At 46.0% G+C, this 21004-nt stretch overlaps 2 protein-coding genes across 4 annotated transcripts in view; one reads left to right on the top strand and one right to left on the bottom strand.

Moving 5' to 3' along the window:
- Dym (dymeclin) overlaps positions 1-21004 on the top strand; it is a 262686-nt gene that overhangs the window by 211370 nt on the left and 30312 nt on the right. For all 3 annotated transcript variants that reach the window (XM_052155709.1, XM_052155710.1, XM_052155711.1), the window contains one exon: positions 7985-8098. In XM_052155709.1, coding sequence (XP_052011669.1) covers positions 7985-8098 — 114 coding nt within the window. The remainder of the gene's footprint in view (positions 1-7984; positions 8099-21004) is intronic.
- Positions 19374-20185, bottom strand: LOC127663908 (mitochondrial import inner membrane translocase subunit Tim23-like). Its single transcript, XM_052155717.1, is given in 2 exon segments — positions 19374-20080; positions 20083-20185. Coding segments are annotated over 2 exon segments (624 nt in total). The 5' UTR covers positions 20171-20185; the 3' UTR covers positions 19374-19544.

Raw genomic sequence — 21004 nt, 5'->3', positions numbered from 1 at the left:
GCTAATGTAGAAGCCATGGAGGGGTGCTGCTTATTGGCTTGCTCCTCATGGCTTGCCCAGCCTGCTGTCTAATAGAACCCAGGACCACCTGCCCAGAGACAGCATACCCACAACGGGCTGGGACCTCCCTCATCAATCACTACTTAAGAAAATGCCCTACAGCTGGATCTTACACTGGTATCCTCTCAGTTGAGGTCCCTCCTTTCACACAACTCTAGCTTGTGTCAAGTTGACATCAAATTAGCCAGGACACATACCCTCACATCACCTCTCCTTCCTCCCCCACCCCCCCTTCATTCTTGGGTAGTCTCTTCTCTTTTTAACACATAAAATGGATAGATGATTGTATATACCTGCAGCCTCTTGGGGGAAGTACTGTTTAATTCTCAGTACTTTCCATTATGATGGGCAAGGTCTCTATATGTTTCTGACACACAGCTAACCCAGAGACAGAAACTCGTTGTGGTCACAGATGTGGTGACGATAGGTCTTGGTGAGCTAACACAATTTGGATGCTTTAGTTTGGAAGCTTATCTCCTTGTCTTCATCTTTGCTTTTACTGAACGTTTGCATAGCATTTGCATGTCTTAATCTTAGGTGTATTCAGTTTAATCCTCAATTTACGGATAAAGAAACAGGTTTAGAAAGATCACTTTGCTCACAGGATGTACAAGGAAGAAATGATAGAGCCAGAACTCAAGGTCAGGTGCTCTAATAGTAAGTCCGGGGTTGCTCCCCAGGCTCCCTCCTGACCCAATCAGCAGAGATGCATCTGTTTCTCTTTGATATGCCTCCTTATTCCCTAGAACCATGTGACGTAGCAATGCACACAGCCACAGCTCATCAGTAGGCCTGGGTGTTGCCGAGGGGCTGGGGTGTGACTTTTAAAGACAGATCACTAGGAATAATGCTAACAACACAGTAAGGAAAATGAGAGTGGAATATCCAAGAGCTGTGAAGTGACATCAGACAGTCCAATATACGTGTACTTGGAGTGTGTCAGAAAGAAGAGAGAAAGAAAAGCTCTAAGAAACAAAAGGGCGTCAAAGCCACAGATCCAAGAATCTCAGAGAACTCCAGGCAGAGTCAGTCTGTTGAACATCCACATGCTCTTTAAATATCTAAGATGTAAAGAAAACAACGAATATAGACTTACGTGCAGTCAGAGAAAAGAGCAGCAGTGACTACACAAGCTTTGAGAACAGAGGAAGACAAATGGTAATGGAAGTCTCCTTGTCAAAAACTGTACCTAAGACAGTGAATGGCACTATAATGAAGTGGGATGACATCTTGGTAGCCAAGGACCTACTCCACAGAGAGGGTAGAGTCCAGATGGTGATAGAGGTGTGGTCAGACAGAACACCTGCTGCTGTTACAGATACACTGTAAGAAGTCCCACAGGAGCTCACGTGAACAGAGACCAGATGTGGAAAACTCACCTCTTCAAAAAGAAGGCAAGAGTTCTCAAATGGAGGGTGGAGATGACGCAGTGTTGTGCCTGACTTTGCTTCGCTAGCACCCATGTAAAAGCCACATGTGGAAAGCCAGATGTGGAGAGCCAGATGTGGTGGAAAGCCAGATGTGGTGGAAAACCAGATGTGGTGTCACACGCCTGAAGTCCAGCACTGGGAAGTAGTGAGGGGCTTTGCTGGCCAGTCAGCCTAGTGTGTAAACAGCAACTTAGAGCTTCAGCGAGAGACCCTGTCTCAAAAAGTAAGGTGGAGAGCCACTGAGGAAGACTCTTGCCTCCACACACAAACAGCACATATCTAAAAATAAAAATAAAATAAAAGGCTTCCCAAAGTGGTAAACAGTAAAGAAACCACAAAAGGCTTTCTATTACATTGATCCACACTGTATAATTCGGCTTTTAGCCAAGCATTGTGGTACACGTCTCCTTTAATCCTAGCACTTGGGAAACAGAGGCAGGCAGATGTCTCTGAGTTCCAGGCCAGCCAAGGCTACATGGTGAAGCCCTGTCTCAAAAACAAAACAAATAATAATAGTGGGTTTTCTAAAGAAGGAATTACCAAAATAGTTCTGTAAGGAAGCAAATGGTAAATCTTTGAGGATTTAGGAAGTAAGTCTTACCCCAGCTATTCAGCTCTGAGGTTGTAGTTCAGTGGCTGCCACAGGAAGTACAGAAACCAGTAAGTATGGTGCCTTAGAACAAAACTTTATTTATAAAAACAAACAACAGGCCAAGATTCAGAAAGGGCCATTTATTAATTTTTTAAATTTAATAACATTTTTATGATACAAAAGCTATGCAAATAAGTACTAAAGAAAACTGCCTGCTAACTTCTAACTTTACAGAAAATAATGAAACTACTCTGTTTTGAAAGAAGAGCTTTTTTGTAAGCAGTGTATTAGGCTCATGGTGATCGTGCTGGTTTTAACATGAAAAATTCCCTAAAATTTACTTCAAATTTCACATTGTGCTATTGCTTTAAATAAGGTGGCTCTTCCAAACTATACCTGTGAGCATTATAGAGTCAGGACCTAGAACACCAAGGAAGGAAGCACACTGATTGGCTGTCTTGTGATAGATTTCACTTCGCTGCTTTCTCATTGTTGACATCTATGCGGCAGGTGTGGGAACTGCGCTGTGCCATATACTAACTAAGCCACCAGGGTAGACGAACAGTGACGCCCATGCTCACTGTGTAAAGCACTGTCACTGTCCGAGTCACCCACTTCTCGCAGTAGACCATCAGGCAGGACTGCTTTTCCATCGCGTACAGATCAGGACGCTGAACATGACGAAGGCGTGAGATAACTTCCAGGACTCTGTGCACAGCTAAGGTTTAATGCCAGGCTGTCGGCCATTTGTGCCAGCATTCTCTTCACTGCGGCGTGAGGCCACCTCTGAGAGCCCTGAGTTTCCTACAAATCACACTGCTGGTACATATGAAAGGCAGGACCCAGATGTCCGCACCTCCTTCTGAGTTCTAGTCTCACCTCCCATACCCCAGGGTATGCCATCTCTCCTGAGAGCAGAAAGCAGAGTCTCACATCCAGTAGGTTGTCAGAATGCATGTTGATTAAAACAAAAGCCATGCCTTTAATCCCCGCGCTCAGGAGGCAAGGCAGAGCAGCTGGCCAGCCAAGGCTGCCTGTGAGCCCCTCAACACTCCCCAACCCCCCTAAAAAAAGCTTGGGGGAAGACAAAACAAATAATGAGGAAATGCATACATACTTTACTTTCTAAAACATGTTTATTAATGCCTTTAAAAAACCAAACAAGCCAGGTGTGGTGGCTCATTTCTTTAATCCCAGCATTCAGGAGGCAGAGGTAGGCAGAGGTCTCTGACTTCAAAGCCAGCCTAGTCTGCAGAATGAGTTTCAGAACAGCCAGGGCTACAGAGTGAGACCCTGTCCCAGCAGCTCAGTAACATGCATACTGCTCTTCTAGAGGACCTAAGTTTTATTCCCAACACCAATGTCAGGAACCTTACAGCTGCTTATATATAGCATAGCTCCAGGAGGCTCTGGCCTTTCATGTGCACATATGTAACCTCAGATAAGCTTAGTTTCTAATACAGGAAATACGCAAGATGAAAGATGTAATGTAGGTTATTGAGCCAGACACTTCAGACAAAATCAGAACTCAATACTAGCAAAGTATCTTACTTAGACTTTCTGTTGCTGTGAAGAGGCACCATGACAACACTACCCTGATAAAGGAAAGCATTTAATTATGGCTGGCTTTCAGTTTCAGAGGCTTAGTTCACCATCACGGCAGGAAGCATGGCGGCATGCAGGCAGGCATGGTGTGGAGAAGATGCCGAGAGGTCTACATCTGGATTGGCAGGCAGCAGCAGCAGCAACAGCAGGAGACTGCCACACTTGTTCTAGCTTTAGCCTATGAGACCTGAAAGCACACCTCCACAGTGACACACTTTCTCCAACAAGGCTGTACAGCCTAATAGTGCCGCTCTGAATGGAGCAAGCAAGCACTCAAACATGGTTGTCTATGGGGCCATTCCTCCTGAAACCACCACACAAAGATTAGTTTAAAAAAAAAAAAAAGGCTCCAGAGTCTTTCATGTACTTACATACAGAAACATACATAATTAAGACTAATAAAAATATATCTTAGAAAAAAACTAGCACTTCTTTTTTGGTTCTTGGGGGAGTGGCTAGTTTGAGAAACAGCATTTGCCTGGCTGAAATGCCCTGGCTCCCTTCACCCCTGCCTACCCTGGGAAAGCTGCTCATGTCTATAAAATTGTCACAGTGATGACCATTCACTAGTCTCCCAGCAAGTAGTTAGATATGAGGTTTAGCTGTGTGAGCTGGTAGAAGCCACGCTCCCTGTCATAGATGCCATCACTGAAGTTACCGGTGCTACCAAAAGTCTAAACAGCTCCTAGAAAAAAACCACTTCATACCTTCTGGTTTTTCTTTTTACAATCTTTGCTAATATTGAATTCTGATTTTGTCTGAAATATTTGGCTTAACAACCTACATTACATCTTTCATCTCCACCATTTCCTATTTTAAAAACTAAGCTTGCTGGGCAGTGCCTAAGCACTAAGTACACGCCTGTAATCCCAGCACTTGGGAGGCAGAGGCAGGTGGATTTCTGAGTTCAAGGCCAGCCTGGTCTATAGAGTGAGTTCCAGGACAGCCAGGACTATACAGAGAAACCCTGTCTAGAAAAACCAAAAAATAAAAAATAAAAAATAAAAAACTAAGCTTATCTGGGCATGCTGACACATGACCATAATCTCAGCACTCCAAAGCCAAGACAAGGGCACTCAAAGTGCCTTGGGAGGTAAAGACATTTGCCACGTAGGCCTGGAGGCCTGACTTTGTTTTCTAAAACCCACAAACTCTACAGAGTTGTCCTCTGACCTCTACCCATATACCGTAGCTGTGTGTGCACAACACACATCATATACACACACAGGTGTAGTGGGCAGCAGGTATGGGGGACCTTTAATTTAAAAAAAAAAAAAAGAGGAAAAGAAAGAAGGAACTGAGATAAGGGTTCCAAGTTCTAAGTCAATTTAGGGTGCAGAATGAGACCCTAATTTTTGGTTGGTTGGCTGGTTCATTTGTTTTATTTTGAAAACATACTTGGTGGTAGAGCACTTGCCTGATATATTCAAAGAAAGCCCCGTGCCTGGTCCCGAGCACCAGGGCAGAGGAGCTGAGTCACGCAAGTCTGGGCTCCATTTGTCACCTGAGAATTAGCGATGTAGTGACACTAGAAGGCACGCAGAGCACCCAAGCTCAAGCCCAACCTGACACTCCATCCGCTCCTGGCGCTCTCATCTGTAGGAAGAGATTCTGTCAGCCTCATAGAGTCGCTGTGGGCATTAGATAAACAGGACAGAAAGACTGCAAATAAGTAAATGAAATTTCCTTGCCACTGGAGCCACGTGGCTACCCTGCCATTCTCCTGGTGACACAAGAATTCTTCAATGGCTTAAGAGTCCATCCAGTGTTGGCCACAGAGGGAGCAAAACAGGCCTATCATCCCATCTCTGTATTTGGTTGAGTGACGTGTGAGAACTCATGTTTCAGTTGGCCTGAGTGCTATAGCTTCCACTTAGCTTTGATTGTGAGCATTTTGCTGTCTAGATCAGCACTCCCCCTCCCCCAGGTTGCACTAGTATTCCTTAAGATCAAGGGAGGGCATATTAAAGCTTCATTCATTCACCTGAAAATCTTATTTTACTGGTAGTATTGACAGTGGTAGAGTTCTTCCTTGATAGTATCAGCTCTAAGAGCATGCCAAGGTGAATGGCAAAGCTGGGTAGTCTGGGGGAAGGAAGGTGATCCTCAGTACACAGGGTTTGGTAGGTTTATCCCCCACCCCTGTGGCTCCCATATGCTGTGCTGCATTGTGTTTTCCTGGTCTAGTGGCTAGAGATGTCCCTCAGGGGGAAACCTCTTGATTAGACTATGCAAAACCTGTACTCCACCCCCACCCCCCAAAAAAAAAGGAAGGGAGGGGAAAGGAACCAAGAAGAAAGGGAATGGAAAAGAAAAAAAGAAAGGGAAGGAAAGAAAGAAAAAATAATTGTGGTCCTATAGGATCTGGATTCATTTAAAGAAATCTTTGAAAAATGTGATAATACCAGGCAGTGGTGGTACACGCCTGTAATCCCAGCACTTGGGAGGCAGAGGCAGGCGGATTTCTGAGTTTGAGGCCTGCCTGTCTACAGAGTGAGTTCCAGGACAGACAGCCAGGGCTACACAGAGAAACCCTATCTCAGAAAACCGGGGGGAAAAAAAGGCATATTTATCCCCCAAGTTGAGAGAAATACAGTAAAATCAGCACCTGTGACAAAGGGCAATGCAAAATTGTCATCTCCTTCTCCTAGAGCAGGTGCCACCTCGTGAAGTAAAAGTGAGACTCCCAAGCAATCTCACAAGAAGTGGGTCCATTAGCCTGACTGGGAAGGGTTTTGTTTGGTGCTCTGGATTAAGCAGTGAGCCTGCTGGGTGTGATGGCATGTACCTTTAATCCCAGCACTCAGGAGAGCCAGGGCTATATAGAAGATCCTGCTATACATCAGTCAACCAATCAATCCAGGACAGCCAGAGCTATAGAGAGAGACTCTGTCTCTAAATAAACACATAGATAGATAGATAGATAGATAGATAGATAGATAGATAGATAGATAGATAGATAGATGGATGGATGGATGGATGGATGGATGGATGGATGGATGGATGGATGGATGGATGGATGGATAAAATTAACAAAGTAAGTGTGTCTTTCTAGGAGTCCTATTTTGCTTGCAGTTGATGTAAAGTCTTTGTGATTAGCAAGAATGATGATATTCAGTTACCCAGTTCTTTTCAGTAATAGCTTAATGGGCACCAAAAAGTAACTCTTCAAAATCTAGTTGACTTTGTCTTTACTCACCCTTGTTAATTGCCTTTTGTATTACACTGACAATGTATATGGTAGTCTTGCCACTGTGCACATATGAAAATTGGAGGACAGCCTGTTGGTCAGCTCTCTCCTATAATACAGGTAGATCACCAGGCTTAGCAGTGAGCACCTCTAACCCACTGAGCCACCTCCACATTCTGTGCATGTCTTTTTATCCTCACTTTATGCTGTGCTGGACAGGATTGCTCAGTGGTTAAGAGCACTCACTGGCTTCTCTTGCAAAGGGCCAGAGTTCAGTTCCTAGCACTGGCGGCTCACAACCATCTTGCAGCTGCAGCTCCAAGAAATCCGATACCTTTTCCATCCTCCTTGGGCATCAGGCATGCATATGGTACACGTGCATACATGCAAGCAGAACATATGCACACAGAAATTTTAAGAGAAATCTCTTGTTAGCTAATTCTGCATGTAGTATCTTACATAATTTATAAATAAATAGAACATATTGCAAGTATATACTTTTTTAAAAAACTTGTATTCACATTTAGTCAGTAAAGTTTGAGAACTTCTGTCCTAGCTTCTGGTTAACTGTCAGAAGCACCTGGGCCATCAGTTAGAGGGCCCCTGACCAGGCCCAGGGTGGGTATTTTATTTAGTCAGACTCCTGGTTGCCATCAAACCCTGTAGAGAGGCCAGCGGCTAGGAGGTCAGATAAAGCCAAGTCCAGGTCCCTTAAAAGTGGAAGTAGGAAGGCTTGACTTTGGATGAGAAGAACTTCACCGAAAATCCATTTCCAGCAACTTCGTGGTTCAGTGTATGCCTTTGGTGTCACACCTATAATCCTGACTGCTTGGGAGGCTGAGGCAGGAGGACTATAAAAACTTATTGATAAACAATAACCTCAGGGCTCAGGGGTTAAGATTATAGCTGTTCATGCAGAGGGCCTGGGTTCAGTTCCCAGCACCCACATGCTGGCTAAGAGCCATGTGTAATTCTAGTTCCTAACATCTGATGCCCTTGCTGACCTCCATGGACAACAGGAATACGGGTAACACACATACATACATGTAGGCAAATCACATAAAATAAATTAAATAAATCATTGTTTTAATGGCTCTTTCTTTGCAGGTGATCTCCTTCTTTAGCTCAAGACTGCTACAAGCTGGAGCTGAGCTGTCAGTGGAACGGGTCTTGGAAATCATTAAACAAGGGGTTGTGGCGCTGCCCAAAGACAGACTAAAGGTAAGCCAGTGACAGAATTGCCCGTGACCCTGGCTGTTGATCATTCGAGACACATACATCTTAGCATTAAGCATGCATTACTCAGACTGCTTACCAGCACTCATATGTCAGAGAGGCTAAATACTCCCTCTGCTGTATCCTGATACCAAAACTGCAGTTCATAAGGGAATAGCCAAATCTATGTTCACACCTCTGCACACCCCACAAGTAAGCCCTGCACACCCCATAGTTAACTGTTATATTAGTTAACAGGTATATTTTTAATCCAGTCAAACAAATTGAACCATACAGACATCACAAAAGGCCAGTTGGAAGGCGGCGGTGATAGTAATGCCAATCCTGGGGTGCCTGATGTTTGTGAGTGTCTGCCTCCCTGCACCATGCCAGGACCTCAGCATCTGAGTGTGCCACCTCACCCATGGCAGCCAGTGTTAACAGCTGAAGTCATCAGGTGAAGAAACCAGTATGGAAAGGTTCATTTACCCAGAGCATTCCAACCAGGAAGGACTTGAGCTGAGTCGGGCCCAGGCAGTCTGACTCAAGCACTTGCTTGTGGTTCGTCCATGCTTACTGTATGCCTTCGTGCAGTGGTGGAAAGAAAAGTGCTTCATGGGAAAGGGGGAGACACTGCATGTTAGGAAAACACTTCACATTTGTGCGGCAGAGGCGCTCCTGAAGAGGCTGGAAGCCCATGCCTCACACCTGACGCCTAGGGCAGCCTTCCCTCTGCTGCACCTCTTTGATACAGGTCCTCATGCTGGGGCACCCAAGCATAAAATGACTGTTGTTGCTACCTCATATCTGTGCTCTCACTGCTGCTATGAATTACATTGGAAGTTCTGCGCTTTCTTAGGCGAAGTTCTTAGGAAGTTCTTAGGAAGTTCTTAGGCGACCTTGGGAAAGGGCCGTTTGATACCACACACCTTGCAAAGTGTCGTGGCCCACAGGTTGAGAAACACAGTCTCAAGGTAAGGATATTTTTATATGCCAAACTAGATCATTCATTTCTCATTTTATAATAGCAGAAAACATAGTATGTCTGCAGGCCAGAAGCAAGGCATTTTGCTGCAAGCACATGTAGCTTGTAAAGAGGAAGAAATTAGAGTAGAAATTAAACAAGTCTGGTACCCACCCAGTGGTCAATGGAGTCTTGAAAACAAACCTGAGAAAGGCATTTCCAGCTCAGCATCCCCCGCCTCCTCTCTAGTCTGCTTCTGCACTCTTCTGGGCCACAGAGGAGAGCCAAAATCCTTGTATCCAGAGTCCTCCTCTCCTCCATGAGTCTACCAAGGTTGCTGGAGAGTTGCAGGGCAAAAGAGGGGAAGCTATTCTCCAGAGGCAGGCAGGGCAGGCAGGCAGGCGCATGCGTGTATGCGCACAGACAACTTTTAATCAGCTTTATGTTACTGTAACAAAATGTCTGAAGTAATCAACTGACAAGAAGAGCTTTGCTGTAGATGTTTCATCCTGTGGCTCATTTGGCTGTTTCTTTGTGCTAGTCATGAGACAGCATGTTATGACAGAAGCTCGTGACAGAACTAAGTTTTGTGCCTCCTTCAAAGCCAGGGAACAGAAGAAGAAAGACCTGGGGCACCAGTGTCCCCTGATAACCTGCGTACCTACCCAGTCCCTCTCAGTGCTTCCGTTTGCTCAGCTGCCCCATAAGCAGGACACCAAGTCCTCTGTGTGTGTGGGGAGGCTTGGAGAGCATCTCTGTCCACACTGCCGCTCCTGTCCTGCAGTAGGTGTGGAGGTTGTCAGCGGCAGCCAGAGATGCTGAGGCTTGCAGCAGCTCACGGAGCTCTGGATCACAGCAGTGCCTCTCAAGAAGTCCTGTGTACTTGAGTAGCTTCTGTTTACCCTCCCAAACCTGTCCAGAGAAGTAAAACCCCTGATTTCAGTAGATACTGATTTCATATAAAACTCAAAATCTCAGAAAAGCCTGCAGGAGCACAGTAAAGGGAAACAAAGAGGCTGCAAGGCTGTTCCACAGTGACCTGGTTTGCCTGGAACATCAAAGTAGGGGGTGCAGGAGCAGCTGGCAAAGCGTCAACTGAAGCCATGACACTGGACCTGGGCTTCCTGTGCCCATCAGGGTATGCCATAGTGCCTTCATTGCCACAGCCTAGGGCTGAGCCCTGCAGAGCACTGCTGGGAATGCTACACAGGTTCTCCGTCACTGCATGGAATGAAAGGGAAGGAGAGTGCAGCACAGGCTCTGTCCAGAGACCTAACACACCATGAGAAGCAGCAAGCCATTCCTCCGCTGTGTGTAAGAGGCAGAAGGGGCCGCATGAGCCTGCGCAGACAGCTGCAAACTTTGCTGGGAGTTATATGAATCCAGGGAGGCAAGGGGCAAGCTGGGGTCTCTGGTCCAGAAGGAGAGGACACAGTTACAGTTACATACCTGTGTGTCCTTTAAACAAAATAAGTCCAAGCTAAGTAACTGAAGAGCAGAGCGAAGGGGTGCTAGCCCTTTACTTGATTTTTTTTTTTACTGTATTTTTTATTTGACACAGTAAATGTACATACTTACACTGTAGTGCAAGTGTGCGTGTACGGGGTCAGATCAGGGTAGTGACATATCTGTCACCTCAGACATTTGCTGTTTCTTCTGGGAGCATTCATAAATTGTTGCTACCAGCTGTTATGAAGTGTTCACTTGATTAGTGCCAACCATAGTAATTCTCCTGTGCTAAGCACGGCTCACCCCGTGTTTCCATCAGCATCATCCTCCCACACACCCTTGCTAGGCTCTGGTAAGTTCTATTCTACACTCTGCAGAAGCAGAGCTCTGAGAACAGAGCTAGACCAGTGTTGTACTTCCACATATCAGTAGGAACTACAACACAGGCTTATGCACAAGCCAGCGCTGTGGAGGTATTGTCTCAATTGAGAGTCCCTCTTCCCAGCTGGGCAGTGGTGGTGCACGCCTTTAATCCCAGCACTTTGGGAGGCAGAGGCAGGCGGATTTCTGAGTTTGAGGCCAGCCTGGTCTACAGAGTGAGTTCCAGGATAGCCATGGCTACACAGAGAAACCCTATCTCGGAAAAAAAAAAAAAAAGTGTCTCATCCCAGCTGACTGTAGCCTGTGTCAGATTGACATAAAAGTGACCAGAACACTGGATCTATTTCTGATTTTCTTAGTACAGTCTCTGTTCTGATTTCTTCCACACTGTGCCAGTCTTTTTAATCTTTTGACACTGTTTCTCAAAATTCTGGCAAATGTAACTTGTCAGTAAATTTTAGAACTTAAATTCTACAAAAATCATAATGCTGTAAGATACTTTCCTAACCATTTTTACAGCAATGAACTGCTCCTGTTGTCACCACGGCTTTCTGGATGACACAGATAAGACCTCGAAACATTGAGTAATGTCTGACTGCAGAGCCGGGCCCAGCCTCCTGCTTCACCAGCAGCCTTTCTCTAAGCTAGCCTGGGCTCTGGGCACTGTGGTTTCCGGACACATACGTTAGGGTTAGTCTGAGATCATAGTTAGCATTATGTTAGTCAGCCCAAATGTGAGCCAGTGAAGCAGGTAAGGTTTCCGTGAGAACTATAAATCGCATGGAGTGAGGAGGGGAGGGTGTGTACCCGATGGAGAGAGCATCCCGGGAGATTCCATGAGCAGCCACTGCAAGGATTATGTCACAGAAGAATCAGATGTTTAATCTTTGGGGTGGGAAGTGGGCCAAGAGAGCTCTTGTTCACTTTAAGAAGGTGTGTCTTCTCAGCCACTTCCTGAGACATACCTACAGCAAAGTCTGGGAGCTAATAAAAGCATCATGTGACCCAAGGGCTCGACTCCATGGCCGAGGGGAGCGCAGTTACAGAGCTGTGGGAGCTTGGCCAGGCGATTCCGTTGGTAAGCTGCTTGCAGCACACACGTGAGGCTCCACAGCAGCCACGTGCAAGGCTGGCCTCAGAGAGAACTCTGCAAGCCCCGTGCTGAGGCGGCGAGGACGGGTGGAGCCCAGAGCCCATTGGTCAGCTAGTCTGACTAAGTTCCTGAACTCCAGATTCAACAAGAGACCCCGTCTCAGAATTAAGGTGGAAGGGCTAGGGAGATGGCTCATTGGATAAAGCACTTACGGTCCCAATGTGAGGATAGGAGTTCTAGTCTCTTAGACCTGTGTAAATGTTGGGTGGGCATGGTATCTAACTAATTGCAGCATTTACAAAGCGTCAACGCAGTAAGTATCCTTAGAGCATGCTGTCTAGCCAGCCTAGCTGTGTCTGTGAGCTCTGGGTTTGGCTGAGAGACCCTGCTTTATGAGTAAGACTGAGAGCAGAAGGGCAGGACTCCTGACACCAACACCACACATTTGTGTATTGTGCGCGCACGTGCACACACACACACACACACACACAGTCTTATGATGGAAAGCTACTCAGAATAATACCAAAGATTTCTTGTGATTCTTAGAGTCCAGAATTCTGTCTCTGTTGCTTCCACGCTGAGTTTTGGAGAGCAGTGCCCTGTTACCCGCAGAGAAAGTCTGAAGTTACTCTGCGATTCTAGACAGCTCACAGCCCCTAAGCCTCCTGGCCCAGGCAGCTCTGTATCTGTGTCCTTCGAGGCCTCCCCTAGTGGGCTTGCTCCTGTGGCTCTCATCTGGAGGTAACATCCCTTTTACCTTGGCCGTTCACTTCCTCAGATCCTAACCATTCCTTCAAGGCCCTGCTGAATTTCAGAGGGTGCATGAAGACTTTCTTTTTATTCTTGTATCCAGGTGTCTCTTGGTAAATGCCCAGAGCACTTTATTCCTGGCGTCTCGTCCTCTGCTGCCCTGTTGTAGATGTGTAATGCCTTTTCCCCTAACCAGCAGCTGATCTGCAGCCCCAGCCACCTAGCTCAGTCCATGAAGTGGTGGTGGAACGAGCCACCTACGTTACGTAGGAACACACGTATTACGTAGGAACACGTTATGGGGGGGGAGGGCGGGGGGGTGTTCCCATCCAGGAATTGAGGAGTCAAAAATTCTATACCTTTTGATGTTCTTTTCAAAGTTGTATTCTGCCATCTTCTAGAGTCTTAGCGCCTGTACCTGCCTCCCTGTTCTCAACACTGTCCTGTACACGGTGGATCCCCAGAGCCCAATGGTCAGCAGAGGACAGGACAAGCAAGCCCTGCTCCCATAGAGCAGACTGTGGAGAAGACACACACTAAGTTAAAATGTGAAACAGATGGCTGTCTTAGAAAGCAGTGACTCCAGAAAAGTCAAGGGAAGAAGGGGGAGGGGGTAGGCGGGGCCTGGGAAGTGTGGAGGTGGGGCAGAGTCTGTGCAGTTCTTATTGCTGCATTTTATTTTTACATAATTTACAGTTGGAAATTATGGAAAAGTAACATAAATAGTAAGCGTTCCAGCTTAGAGAGACAGTCCAGGTAAAATGCTTCCTGGATTTATGCTGGGCACAGTGGCACAAGTCTCTAAGGAGAGTCTTTGGGGCTGGATAGCCCATTGGTGAGCTCCATATGAAAGAGCTGTTCACAAATAGAATGAACAGCATTCTTGATGGTAGCACCAAGGTTATCCTTTGGCCTGCACACGCATGCACACACATGTACCCCTAACACACACACACATGCAGAGAGGGAGGGAAAGGGAGAGAGAGAGGTAATAGTTGCACTCATGTTCATTTCTTCTCAAACCCTACCGTTCACATTGGCGCCACACTGTTAAGCCTCGCCTCCTGTGGACTTGCTGTTCTCGCCCTATACCTTTCCACTCTGCCCTGCTTTCCAGGAGCCGCGCTGTTGTTCCCTGCCGTATCCCCTTAATCTCCTCGCAGGGTACTGGTCTGTTCTGTTGTATTTAGGTTTTTCTGGTACTTTCTCCAGGTTCTGTTGAAGCTGCTTGTATGTAGCCAAAGCCTCAGAAGTGTCCACAGCAGTTAGGAATGTGGTCTCTTCAGGACTCTTCTCCTGAGGTGTTATTGACATCCCAAGGCTTCTCCAGTGAAACAGCTGTCTATTCCTTTGGAAATGTTAATCCTGGAGTGATACTTCCCTTCTTTGGAGTCTGGCCCTCCGATCTTGCCATCTATCAGCAGGTCTGGCTGACAACAGAGGAACTGACCACTGTACCACAGTTGCTAAGGCTGACTTTGTAGTTCACTCTGTAGGTCTTAGTTCAGTGCTGAACTAAGTTGTTTGTTTGTTTGGTTTGGTTTGGTTTTGACCAGCTCTCTAGCTTTGGCCAGTGAACTCCTGGGATTGATTTCCTTGTCCTTTGCCACACCCCACTTTGTTCTAGTGCTCCTTAGCTGTGTGGAATGCTGCAAATTAGTCTTGTGTCTTCTGTGCCCCAGGCTCCAGACATAGCTGGATGCTTGGCTACCTTTTGCCAGACCTTTCCCTCCTCGCTCTTTCATTAACAGCTAATGCATTGAGCTCTGCCTCCGCCCTGCCCGGCACCTTTCTTCTTGGTTGTCTTCCTGGTGGGCCTCAGCTCCTTTCTTTCCCCTCACCTTACTAGCTGTGTCCTTGGTCCCTTCTGGCACAGGCTGCAATGCCTGGTCTGTTTTCTAGTTCCTTTAATAAACACTCTTTTCCCAAGAACTCTTCCATGGGCCATAGAAAATAGTGAGGCTTGACCTATAATATTGACCTTAGAGCAAAATGAGTTACAGAGTGCAGGCCACAATATGTAGAGTATTGTCTTTTTATTGTACTGTACTCAAGAATAAATGATTCTTTAAGACAGTCACATATACATGGAAATGCAGCCTTTTATGGTTATAGCCAATAGAGAAATTAGTTGATCTCTGTGGGTTCCAGAGCAGTTAACCCTTTTTTAGAGTAATACACTATTAAGGCCAAGGTCCCAAGTAAATTCTTTAAGTCAGACAAGTAGTTTTGTTCTGGAACATAGCAAAAAAACAAACAAACAAAAAATTGTACCCCTGGGCTCAGCCTGCCTTGCACTCTGTGGTTATAGAGGTTGGAAGATGGATGGTTCCGTTTAAAACCAGAAAACAAAACAATCCATCACCGCACTGGAGGAGAAGCTGAAGTTACATTTACTTGCAAGTAGTGAGTCATGCTCTGTTGGTCTAAATGAGAACCTGTCATTACCACGGATCCTCCTCAGGAAAGGGGCTGCTTGGCTTTAGAGCCAAGGCCTCCCTCCATTGTTTAATCATTTTTAGGGGAGTTGAGTGTTTGTAATAAAACAAGTCACCTAAAACCTTGAGAGTTTAATTCATGGGATACTGCTGTATGTGAAGTTGATTGGAAAGACTGTGTGCATTGAATAGTCTTGGTGTATACCACATGAGTAGGATCGAAGTCACTCAGGGAAGTTTGCTTATATATAGTACAATATTGGCATACATGTGATAGGTTTGTAGGAATAGACATCCAATAAATATATATTTACCATATATATTAAACATTAAATTTCAGGTTTTTGACTACCTTGGCCTAAAAGAACCATAGAACTCATGAATTTTCTCATCAGCTAGGTAGATGAGCTTGGTGTTTTGACATTTTCCCTTTTATTGAAGAATGAAAGCTAAATCTGTAGAATTATTCTTCCAGTTTTGGACAAGTAAACACTACCGGCACCCAACCAAATAAGATAGTTTTCCATCAAATATTATTTGGCATAGTCTTCTAAAATATTTGCCTAATAGTGTGTGTGGGAATGTATACTCATTGGCTAAATCTTTCTATACAATTAAACAACTGGGCTGTTCAGAGTAAATAATATTAACGTCAATCTAAACATTGTCTTTCCCAGTGTTCCCTGAGAAAGGCAGCGCAGGCTCACTGTGGTCTCCAGACTTCCTGCGTAAACGAGAGACTAAACAGCAAGCTCTGAAATCCTCAGTTGCTCATTTCTCTCCTAGGGTTTAGTAGGAATTAAAGTTAGCATGCCCTTCCCCAGCCACACTAGTAGCCAAGGCTAAAAACTCTGCGTCCACAGCTCAGCAGGGCCCTGGCTACCACTTTGCTGGCTGGGAATAATTTGAACAGACCGAAGGCAGAAGTTATGGAGCCCTGTCGTGCTCACTGCCACTGTAGCTCGTATGAGTGAGTGTAGAAGGTTCCTGGTTGTCCCTGTCATGGATTCAGTTAATTATGTATGTCGTTGGAGGATTAAGAATGTTACTGTGGGTGGCATTTGAAAATTAGGCAATATTTTCAAGGAAAATATAATCAGAAGATAACTCTCCTTTTAATACAAATAGGAAATTGTGGAATAACCTGTTAAATCATAATTAGAAGTGCTAACCAGCTCATACCAAATGAAGTTCCTTCGTGGGTGGGGTTGTGCTCGTGCGAGTACGCCACAGTGCAGGTCCTTGCTTTCTTCCTTGTTTGAGACAGGTTTTCTTACTGTGTGCGGATGTGCACAGCAAGCGAGCCAGCCCCTCGAGCTTCTCAGGGTTTTCTTGTCTGTCTCCCTCCCCCAGGAGATGAGACACGTACATTACTTGTCCAACCTTTTGCTGCTTCTGGAGCCCTGAGCTCAGCTCATCGGGTTTGTACATCAAGCTCCTTACCTGCTGAGCCGGCTCTCCAGCCCACCAGTGTTAAGGCCCTCATTGCTTACATATATATAACTTTTAGAATATTTCCATTGGGCTGGGCAGTGGTGGCGCATGCCTTTAATCGTGGGTGCAGAGGCAGATGGGCAGGCACTTGGGAGGCAGAGGCAGGTGGGTTTTTTAGTTTGAGCCAGCCTGGTCTACAGAGTGAGTTCCTGGACAGCCAGGGCTATACAGAGAAACCCTGTCTCGGAAAAAACAACCCCCCCGCCCCCCAAAAAAGAGTATTTTCATTGTAATTGCATAAGGAGTCACTCCACCTCCCTCCCTCTCTCTCTCTCTCTCTCTCTCTCTCTCTCTCTCTCTCTCTCTCTCTCTCTCTTTCTCTCTCTCACACACACACACATATACACACACACACACACAGAGTAATTTGTCTGGAGGGTATCTTATTAAATGTATTCATCTGTATGTGTTTTGCCTCCATATATGCATTGTATGCTTATGGGACAAATTTTATAGACTTTTAATATGAACTTTAAAACTTCTTTTTCCTCCTGTTGAGAACCCCCTCCTTGTCTTCTCCAAATGTCATTTCTGCCGGGTTTCTGATTCCTGTAATGGACAAATAGTACATTATAGCTTACGAGTGTGGTTTGACTGCTACCCAAGCTAGTCATTTTATGCCGCATGTGCACAGTACTTCTGGACATCATTGAGGGAGAAAAGCTACATACAATACAACCTCAGGAGGCCCTCAGGAGAGGAAGGGTACACTCACCAGATGGAGCTAACAAAAAGGCAGTTCACTCTCTTTGTCAGGAAGGTGGGAGAGGGGACAAGTTCTAGATGAAAGACATAACTGGACTAGGCAGGGAGAATGAAGGAAAGGCTGGGGCTTGACCTTGTCCATCTTGAAGGAATGGAAGGTTTCCACAGGCTGAGGTGAAAGAAGAGAAGCCTGCAAAGGAAACCTGTGAGAGTAAGGGACAGTCCAGGGCACTGAAACTTAGTAGCCAGGAGAAGGAAACAACTGGACTGACTCACAGATTCCCCTGCCAAGTCAATGTGGCTTTTGTCACTTAATGATACAATTACACTAGTCATTACACTAGTGCCTTTCAAACTTTTTTGACTGTCATTACTAGTTTTACACACACACACACACACACACACACACACACACATATCTGTACCATGTGTAACAGAATACACATTTGCATACAACTAAAACAAATTTGTGTAAAACAGTACTCAGTGAGTGTACTGGCTGGTTTTGTGTGTCAACTTGACACAAGCAAGAGTCATGAGAGAGGAAGGAGCCTCCCTTGAGGAGAGGCCTCCATGAGATCCAGCTGCAAGGCATTTTCTCAATCAGTGATCAAGGGGGAGGACCCAGCCCAGTGTGGGTGGGGCCATCCTTGGGCTGGTGGTCCTGGGTTCTCTAAGAAAGCAGGCTGAGCAAGCCAGCAAGCTATTAAGCAGCACCCTCCATGGCCTCTGCGTCAGCTCCTGCCTCCAGGTTTCAGCCCTGCTTGAGTTGCTGTCCTGACTCCCTCAGATGAAGGATGTGATCTAGAAGTTAAGCCAATAAGCCTTTTCCTCCCCAACTTGCTTTTTTGGTCATGGTGTTCAGCACAGCCATAAAGACCCTCCGTAAGATACTGAGTGTGATGGGCTCCTGACCATGTATCTTTTTGAATTGCTGGCCAGGCCTACTCATTTGATGTAATGGCGGGCTGCTGTTTAATGTCTTAGAGTTTTTAAATCCATGAGTAGCTTCAAAATTGTGGTCTTGGGAGGAGGGGTGCATCTCCGTCCTCCAAGAACATAGCATGTTCACAATGCAGATCCATGGGCTCTGTCCAGACCTGTGGTCTGGTCCTGCTCTGGCCAAACACTCTTAGTCCCCAGCAGCCCCCTCTGGTTACATGCACATACTCCACATTCTGGAGATGGTACACTTAGAAAGAAACCAATGGGTAGGGATGGCTTAGTCAAGGAAGTGTCTGCTGAGTTTTTGTGAGTTTAAGCCCTAGATCTGCATAAAAAGTTATACACAGTAATATATGTTTGTAATCCCAGATCTGAGAAACAGAGAAGATACTCCAAGCCTACCTCACCCTACTTTAGTAAGTTCTAAGCCAGTGGAAAATACCTATCTCAAATACAAGGTACAACTGTGGGGATGACTCAGTGGGTAGGAGCACTTGCCGCACAAGCATGAAGACCTGAGATCAGATCCCCACAGCCCCTGGAAAAAGCTGGGCATGGTTGCATACACATGCCTGTAAGCCCACAGCCGTGCAGATATGAACACAGCAGGATGGCTGGGCTTATTGGCCACTAAACAAGCTCTGGGTTCAGAAAGATCCTGTCTGAAGGACTAGAGCAAGAGACCCAGCAGCCTATGGCCTCTGTGTACTCCCTTCCTCCCTTTCCCCCACCCCCACATCCTAAGGAACCACACCCAAAATAGTTCTCCTGCCTTCACACATAGGTGTACACCCACAAACATGCACACACACCAAAAATAGGGACAGAGATTTTTTTTTTTTGAATTATGACTTTGGTTCTATTTTCACCCTTTATTTGGAAAACAGGGCAACATTAGGTTTTAGATTTTTAAATGATTTAACATGGTAATAAAAGTACAGCCTGAATTTGGAGAGTAAGTGGTTTTCCAGTTTGGGGGTAGGGGGTGCAAGATCATCATGTCCAAAGGAGAAGAGAACACATACTCAGTGAGCCACCAAGGGTTTGGCTCCCACTCACTGAGGGCAAGCGGTGCAGTCCAGGCTAATCATCCATGATCTTTGTCACAGCAAATCAGACTCTCCAATTGTTCAAAGCAATTGTAGGTACAAGAGAGAAAGCAACTCCAGACTGACTTATTAATTGATCTGTATGACTATGAAGTGTCCCCCATTCCTGAGGTGGCAAAAATCTTCAGAGTGACTGTTGGAGCAGGGAACCTTTCATGTGTTCCCAGTTGTTATACAGTGCATAGAGACTGGTGAGTGTCAGTCCTTCCAGGCCACCGCGTGCTATCCCTCGAAGACCACCTGTACATTTATACAACATTCCCGTCATGGTTCCAGCTGCTACTGTGTTGAGGTCATCTTCTGCACCCCGTGTTTTCTCAATGATAACACCAAAAGCACTATAGAGAAAAGCCAGGGAACCTAGAGTATTAGCCCAAAGTGCCCCTTGCCTAGTCACCATATTCAAAATCTGTACATTTCTTGGTTTGGACCAGGCCATGCTTTGGGTTTCCTTCAATCCTAGACGAAGACCGTTCATTGCCCCGAATGCAGCCCCTGTCATGCAACATCCTCCAATGGTAAAAAAAGCTAGTTCAAATCTGCCTCGGGTTTTATTAGCTCCAGTAGGCAAAATAAATTCATCAGTATCCTGAACAAGATATCGAGGATCCACATTTAAATAAGGAGATAGGGGATTCATACCAGTCAGCGAGACGCCAAATCAGCGTTCGAGTAACCCGCTCCTCCCGCTCCGAAGAAGCCAGCTAACCTGCCAGTGGATTTGTTGCCACTTCCCCTGCCACCCTCCATGAGGGCGCAGCAAAAGGTGGTGGGCTTCCCACCACCACCTCCTCAGGCCGGGGTCGTCTGCTTGGCCGTGCCCCCGACAGCAACAGCGGGAAGACCCGAGTTGCTACTGCCACCTTCACACACCGGGGCCAGAGATTTTAACCAAACACAGCTATATATCAATTCCAAGTAATTTCTCAGAGCAGGGACTGCAGGAGAGCACAGCAGACCATTGTGATATGAACACCAGACACACATCCATGCTGCCTTCTCTAAGAGCAAGCCATGGTCTCCACTGCTGGTCTCCAGCCATGAGGATTTTGAGAGAATTCTTCTTAAATAATGAACCTGGAGTACGTCTAATCTTAGGTTTGCAACTCCCTCTCAGAAATCTTGATGACATCTTACATTTTGATCTCCAGTTCTCTGCCATTACCAAAATTACGGGCGTGAAAGCTAGACCGACAGACAGCCTCGATGGAATTAGACGTGTTTTGGCTTCCTTCTGCACAGTAGACACCTAGTGTGATTCTCTCTCCCTCTTGACCACGCCCATCTCATCAGAAGCCTTTTCCTGTGAGCTGGGCAAAAGCAAGCACTGGTACCCTTGTGGGTTCTACTTCCCATTTCCTTTGACAGCACAGACAGAGCACTCAGTCTCCAGTCCTTCTTTACCATTTGTTCTGCTTCTATCCCATGATGCCGTGTGCCGCTGTGTGGGTTTTCATCTCCCTTCATCCTGGGTTCCCTGGTGTTTGTAACCCCATTCTGACTTCTCTGATACAGTCTTCTTCTGTGCCTTGCACAGAAAAGTCACTCACTAAATACTGCTGTATGGTCAAAAGTCAGCTTGAG

The sequence above is a fragment of the Apodemus sylvaticus genome, chromosome 13 (genome assembly GCF_947179515.1).
Source record: "Apodemus sylvaticus chromosome 13, mApoSyl1.1, whole genome shotgun sequence".
Taxonomy (NCBI): domain Eukaryota; kingdom Metazoa; phylum Chordata; class Mammalia; order Rodentia; family Muridae; genus Apodemus; species Apodemus sylvaticus.
Note: the sequence above shows the minus strand (reverse complement) of the source record. Positions and strands in the feature narration are given on the sequence as shown.